The sequence below is a fragment of the Solanum tuberosum genome, unplaced genomic scaffold, assembly GCF_000226075.1.
Source record: "Solanum tuberosum cultivar DM 1-3 516 R44 unplaced genomic scaffold, SolTub_3.0 scf00523, whole genome shotgun sequence".
In the NCBI taxonomy this organism is placed as follows: Eukaryota; Viridiplantae; Streptophyta; class Magnoliopsida; order Solanales; family Solanaceae; genus Solanum; species Solanum tuberosum.
Genome location: NW_006239444.1, coordinates 154,659 through 162,159, shown reverse-complemented (window position 1 = coordinate 162,159; position 7,501 = coordinate 154,659). Strand labels below are relative to the sequence as shown.

At 46.6% G+C, this 7,501-nt stretch overlaps 1 protein-coding gene across 1 annotated transcript; it reads left to right on the top strand.

Moving 5' to 3' along the window:
- The first annotated feature begins 1,611 nt into the window (after nt 1-1,611).
- Nucleotides 1,612-1,950, top strand: LOC107058475 (uncharacterized). The gene has a single exon (XM_015304229.1). It carries the CDS (start codon nt 1,612-1,614, stop codon nt 1,948-1,950), a length of 339 nt encoding a protein of 112 aa, XP_015159715.1.
- Nucleotides 1,951-7,501: the final 5,551 nt, after the last annotated feature.

Here is a 7,501-nt window from a genome sequence, read left to right as displayed (position 1 = left end):
TTTTTGAGGCTCAAGTAGTTATTGACCACCGCTCCTATAATGACACTTCCAGTTGAGGGCGAGGGCTGCATGATTTATTATGATGCATCCGGCCTTGGTATGGGTTGTGTATTGATGCAGCAGGGTCGGGTTATTGCTTATGCGTCGAGGGAGCTTAAGATTCATAAGCGCAACTACCCCACCTATGACTTAGAGTTGGCGGCGGTAGTTTTCGCGCATATGATTTGGAGGCACTACTTGTATGGAGTTCGATGTGAGATCTTTACCGATCACAGCAGTCTTCAGTACATCATGAGCCAGAGGGACCTTAATTCGAGGCAGCGTCGTTGGATTGAGCTCCTGAAGGACTATGACCTCTCTATTCTCTATCATCCAGGCAAGGCAAAAGTTGTAGCGGACGCCTTGAGCCGATAGGTGGTGAGTATGGGTAGTCTAGCCTTATTATCTGTTGAGGAGCGACCCTTGTCTATGGACATTCCGTTCTTAGCAAATAGCATGTTTCAGTTGGATATCTCAGATCCCAGACGTGGCTTGGCCCATATGGGAGTTCAGTCTTCCTTGCTTGATAAGATCTGTGGTTGTCAGTTTGAGAATGAGACCTTGGTGGTCATTAGAGATCGAGTATTAGCGGGTGATGGTGGTCAGGCAACCTTAGATCCTGATGGAATGTTGAGATTTTACGGCCGCATCTGTGTTCCGACTGTTGGGGATATGATACAATTGATACTTTCTGAGGGCCATGTGTCTAGATACTCTATCCATCCGGGCACTGCGAAGATGTATCGTGATTTGAGGCAGCATTACTGGTGGAGTGGCATGAGGAGAGATATTGCTGACTTTGTTTCCCGTTGCTTGTGCTACCAGCAGGTAAAGGCCAATCATTTGAGGCATGGTGGTGAGTTTCAGATATTACCCATTCCGGAGTGGAAGTGGGAGCGTATAACTATGGACTTCATTGTGGGGTTTCCTTAGACTTCTAGAGGTGTTGACAGCATTTGGGTCATCTTTGATCGATTGACCAAGTCAGCACACTTCCTTCCTGTTCAGTCTTCATTTAGCGCTGAGAGGTTGGTTCGTATCTACATTCGGGAGGTGGTTCGACTTCATGGGGTGCTAGTTTCTATTATATCAGATCGGGGTTCTCAGTTCAAGTCCAGCTTTTGGAGGACCTTTCAGGATGAGTTGGGCACTCGGGTTGACCTTAGCTCAACTTTCCACCCGCAGACGGATGGTCAGTCGGAGCATACTATTCAGGTCATTGAGGATGTGTTGCGGGCCTGTGTTATGGATTTTGGAGGTCAGTGGGACCAGTTCTTACCTTTGGCGGAGTTTGCGTACAACAACAGCTACCACTCTAGTATTCAGATGGCCCCATTCGAGGCATTATATGGTAGGCATTGTCGCTCTCCAGTTGGTTGGTTTGAGTCTACAGAGCCTAGGCCGCGTGGTACAGACTTGCTTAAGGAGGCCTTGGATCAGGTGAGGGTGATTCAGGATAGGCTCAGGACGGCTCAGAGTAGGCACCAGAGTTATGCAGATAGGAGGCGCTGACCTTTGAGATTCTCTCTTGGTGATCGGGTATTCCTCCGGGTGTCGCTCATGAGGGGCGTGATGAGGTTTGGGAGGCGGGGAAAGGTTAGCCCCAAATACATTGGGCCTTTTGAGATACTCCGGACAGTTGGGGAGATTACTTATGAGTTGGCCCTACCTCCAGCATTTTCAACAATCCACCCGGTTTTCCATGACTCAATGTTGTGGCGGTATGTTCCTGATGAGTCCCATGTGCTCCAGTATGATGCAGACGAGTTGGATGATTGTTTTACTTTTGTAGAGGAGCCAGTTGCCATTTTATACAGGGATGTGAGGAGATTGCGCTCGAGAGCCATTCCTGTTGTTAAGGTCCGTTGGAGGCATCGTCCAGTCGAGGAGGCTACCTGGGTGAACGAGTAGGAGATGCTAGAGCAGTTTCCCAGCTTGTTTGAGCCTTCAGGTACTTCTTGACCCTTACTTTCGCCGATGAAAGTCCTTTTTAGTAGTAGATATTGTAATGACCCTCGAGATCATTTCTGTGTCTTGCCTTCTGTGTGTCGTTTAGAGACCTCCTCTAGCGACCCCAAGTCATTTATGATTTGTTGGGACTGACAGTTCGGTCACCTGGTCGTTCGTTTGGTCTTGGTGCGAGTTTTTATGTTTTGGAGCTTATGAACCTTGAACGATCATTTTAGATAAAAGTTTAAGAATATGACTAGGTTCCAGGAGCTCTCCCGTCATGCCGAGATGATATTACCTACAGAGGAGGAGATAGTTAGGGGCTTTGTTTGTGGGTTGAGATTGTAGCTTTGGCTTGAGACCCAATCCTTAGTTTCTGCGGGTCGATCTTTTTTAGATGTAGTTGACCATACTAGTAGTATGGAGTATCTTCGTCGCGAGTCCCAAAGGGGCAGCGAGAAGAGGGCTAGGCATAGTCGGATTACTCCCGGTCCTCGTGCAGCTCCCAAAGCTTTACCAGCACCTCCAGTTAGAGGTCGTGGTTAGGGTCATGACTGTAGAGGTTGTTAGCAGGGTATACGGGGTCGTCCCCGATGAGGCTGGACAGGTCGTAGGTTTTATGGGTAGGGCAGAGGCAGAAATGGCCATTTCTATATAGCTCAGCGAGGGTGGAGGCTAAGGCATCAGACGATATGATCACATGTACTATTCATTTTTGCCAGCTGCCCGCCTTGGCTTTATTTGATCCAGGCTCTACTATTTCGTATGTTTCTGTTTATTATGCCTCTTGATTGAGTATGATATCTGAGCCTCTGGTAGCGTCGTTGCGTGTGTCGACCCCCGTGGGTGAGTGTTTAGTTGTGGATCAGGTATTTTGTTCTTGCTTAGTTACTATCCAGAGGCGTGATACCCGGGCTGACCTTATATTTCTTGACATGGTTAATTTCGATGTGATTCTAGGCATGGACTGGGTATCTCCTTATCGCGCTTTTTTAGATTATTTTTCTAAGACCATTAACTTAGCCATTCATGGTATCCCTCCGGTGGTGTGGCAGGGATCTCGTGGTAGCACACTAGTTGGGGTTATCTCTTTTATTCATGATAAGAGGCTAGTGGCCAGTGGATGCTTATCATATTTGGCCTATGTACGTGATGTTAGTAGGGAGGTTCCTCCGATTGAGTCAGTTCCTGTTGTTCGTGACTTCTTAGATATGTTTCCTATAGACCCACCTAGCCTACCCCCAGAGCGTGATATTGATTTTCCGATTGAGCTTGAGCCAGGTACTCGGCCTATTTCTATTCCGCCATATCGAATGGCTCCTGCAGAGCTCAAGGAGCTCAGTGTTCATCTTAAGGATCTCTTGGGGAAGGTATTTATCAGACCTAGTATATCACCTTGGGGCTCTCCCATTCTTTTTGTTAAGAAGAAGGACGGTTCTATGCGCATGTGCATTGACTATAGACAGTCGAATAAGGTGACAGTGAAGAATCGATATCCTCTACCTAGGATTGATGACCTATTTGACCAGCTACAGGGGGCTTCAGTGTTCTCTAAGATTGATTTGAGGTCCGGTTACAACCAGTTGAGGATTAGTGCAGTGGACATCCCTAAGACTGTATTTAGGACCCGTTATGGCCATTATGAGTTCTTGGTGATGAAATTTGGGTTGACTAAATCCCCTGCCGCCTTTATGGACTGGATGACGCGCGTGTTCAGGCCTTATCTTGTTTTCTTAGTCATAGTCTTCATTGATGACATTTTTATATATTCGTGGAGTTGGGGTGATCATGAGCAGCATTTGAGAGTGGTGCTCCAGACTTTGAGAGATCAGTGGCTTTATGCCAAGTTCTCAAAGTGCAAGTTTTGGTTAGACTCTGTGGCGTTCTTGGGGCATGTTGTATCTAAGGAGGACATTATGGTAGATCCGGAGAAGATTGAGGCTATTCGTGATTGGGCTAGGCCTACCTCAGTTACTGAGATTCGGAGCTTCGTCGGACTTGCAAGCTACTACAGATGATTTCTAGAGGGTTTCTCTACCTTGGCAGCACCTCTGACCCGGTTGACTCGTGTTGATGTTCCCTTTGTTTGGTCACAGAAGTGTGAGGCGAGCTTTTTGAGGATCAAGTAGTTATTGACCACCGCTCCTATATTGACACTTCCAGTTGAGGGGGAGAGCTTCACGGTTTATTGTGACACATCTGGCGTTGGTATGGGTTGTGAATTGATGCAGTAGGGCCGGGTTATTGCTTATGCGTCAAGGTAGCTTAAGATTCATAAGCGCAACTACCACACCCATGAGTTAGAGTTGGCGGCGGTAGTTTTCGTATTTAAGATTTGGAGGCACAACTTGTATGGAGTTCGATGTGAGATCTATACTGATCACAGGAGTCTTCAGTACATCATGAGCCAGAGGGACCTTAATTCGAGGCAGCGTCGTTGGATTGAGCTCCTGTAGGACTATGACCTCTCTATTCTCTATCATCCGGGCAAGGCAAATGTGGTAGCGGACACCTTGAGCCGAAAGGCGGTGAGTATGTGTAGTCTAGTCTTCTTATCTGTTGAGGAGCGACCCTTGGCTATGGAAATTTAGTTCTTAGCCAATAGCATGGTTTAGTTGGATATCTCAGATCCCAAACGGGTCTTGGCCCATATAAGAGTTCAGTGTTCCTTGCTTGATGGGATCCATGGTTGTCAGTTTGAGGATGAGGCCTTGACGGCTTTTAGAGATCGAGTGTTAGTGGGTGATGGTGGTCAGGCAACCTTAGATCCTGATGGAGTGTTGAGATTCACCGGCCGTATCTATGTTCCGAGAGTTGGGGATATGATCAAATTGATACTCTCTGAGGGACATGAGTCTAGATACTCTATCCATCCGGGCACAGCGAAGATGTATCGGGATTCGAGGCAGCATTACTGGTGGAGTGGCATGAAGAGAGATATTGCCGACTTTATTTGCCGTTGCTTGTGCTGCCAGCAGGTAAAGTTCGAGTATTTGAGGACTGGTGGTGAGTTTCAGAGATTACCCATTCCGGAGTGGAAGTGGGAGCGTATAACTATGGACTTCATTGTGGGCTTGCCTCGGACTTCTAAAGGTGTTGACAGCATTTGGGTCATCGTTCATCGATTGACCAAGTCAGCACATTTCCTTCCTGTTCAGTCTTCATTTAGCGCCGAGAGATTGGCTCGTATCTACATTCGGGAGGTGGTTCGAATTCATGTCGTGCCTGTTTCTATTATATCAGATCGGAGTTCTCAATTAACGTCTAGGTGACCAAGTCAGCACATTTCCTTCCTGTTCAGTGTTCATTTAGCGCCGAGAGGTTGGCTCGTATCTACATTCGGGAGGTGGTTCGACTTCATGGGGTGCCAGTTTCTATTATATCAGATCGGGGTTCTCAGTTCACGTCCAGCTTTTGGAGGACCTTTCAAGATGAGTTGGGCACTCGGGTTGACCTTAGCACATCTTTCCACCCGCAGATGAATGGCCAGTCGGAGCATACTATTTAGGTCCTTGAGGATATGTTGCGGGCCTGTGTTATGGATTTTAGAGGTCAGTGGGACCAATTCTTACCTTTGGCGGATTTTGTGTACAACAACATCTACCACTCTAGTATTCAGATGGCCCCATTCGAGGCATTATATGGTAGGTATTGTAGCTCTCCAGTTGATTGGTTTGAGTCTATAGAATGTGTTATGGATTTTAGAGGTCAGTGGGACCAATTCTTACCTTTGGCGGATTTTGTGTACAACAACATCTACCACTCTAGTATTCAGATGGCCCCATTCGAGGCATTATATGGTAGGTATTGTAGCTCTCCAGTTGATTGGTTTGAGTCTATAGAACTTAGGCCGCGTGGTACAGATTTGCTTCAGGAGGCCCTGGATCAGGTGAGGGTGATTCAGGATAGGCTTAAGACGACTCAGAGTAGGCAGCAGAGTTATGCATATCGAAGGCGCCGACCTTTGAGATTCTCTGTTGGTGATCGGGTATTCCTCCGTGTGTCGCCCAATAAGGGCGTGATGAGGTTTGGGAGGCGGGGGCAAGCTTAACCCCAGGTACATTGGGCCTTTTGAGATATTCCAGACAGTTGGGGAAGTTGCTTATGAGTTGGCCCTACCTCCAACATTTTCAGATATCCACCCGGTTTTCCATGTCTCGATGTTGCAGCGGTATGTTCCTGATGAGTCCCATGTGCTCCAGTATGATGCAGTCGAGTTTGATGATTGTTTGACTTTTGTAGAGGAGCCAGTTGCAATTCTAAACAGAGATGTGAGGAGATTGCGCTCGATAGCCATTCCTGTTGTTAAGGTACATTGGAGGCATCGTCCAGTCGAGGAGGCTACCTGGGAGAACGAGTAGGACATGCGAGCGCAGTTTCCCAGCTTGTTTGAGCCTTCAGGTATTTCTTGACCCTTACTTTCGTGAACGAAAGTCCTTTTTAGTAGTGGATATTGTAATGACCCTCCAGGTCATTTCTGTGTCTTGCCTTCTGTGTGTCGTTTAGAGCGCTCCTGTAGCGACCCCAAGTCATTTATGACTTGCTGGGACTGACAGTTTGGTCACCTGGTCTTTCGTTTGGTCTTGGTGCGAGTTTTTGTGTTTTGGAGCTTATGAACCTTGAACGATCATTTTCGAACAAAAGTTCAAGAAGATGACATCGGAATCCAATTCTGACGATTCCATCAGCTCCGGAAGGGTCATTTTACGCTGGTGGCATGGTCGACATGACTCCCAAGGTTTTCAGTGTGAGTCAGTGCGATTAGGCGTTTTAACTTTAAGTTTAAGCTTAAGTTTGACTTTGGTCAAAATTCTTAGTAAACGCACTCGGATAAGAATTCCGCAGCGCGGTAAGCTCCGGAATGTCGAGTTTGGTCTAGATTGACCCTTCTTTTGTGTCCCGAGGTTTTTCGATATCTTTCTAAGCCCTTTTGTGGGTTTTCGCTTAAAATGGCCTTTGGAAGTGGGACCCACTTTTTATCGAGATGACCTTTGATGGAAATTTTGACTGCGCCATTGAGTCTGAAATATTAAATTTGGTATGGTTGCATATGTCGTTTGGTTGCACGGGGTTCCGAACGAGTTCGGAGCACCCCGTCGGAGTTTATATGTTTTGGAGATATTGCAGAAAATCTACTATAATTGTAGAAAAACCAGAAATATTTCCCAAAACTTAAACCCTCATAACTCTCTCATCTTCTGTCCGATTTAGGCGATTTGAAGTGCGGGAGGTTCGTATTTTCGGTGGCTTTGCCGTAGAGTGTTCATAGACTGCTGGGCACCTTTCAATTTTCGTTTATTTCTAGTTTGGACTGCTGCTGCTTTCTTTTTTTTCGGTTGATTAATGTGTGGTTTCTTGCTTGTTAGTTTTTTCTATGTTTTGACCCTCGAATTGTGTTCCATTTCGGAACATAAGTTTGGGGTCCTGTTTAGGGTCTCTTGACAGAGTCAAATTCAGACAATTCGGTGCGGGTCCCAGGATTCCCATTTTAATTCAAAAATTGACCCGTCTC

Excerpts from the sequence above, each read along its gene's own strand:
- LOC107058475 (XM_015304229.1), top strand. The coding sequence starts at position 1,612 with ATGAGGTTTGGGAGGCGGGGAAAGGTTAGCCCCAAATACATTGGGCCT.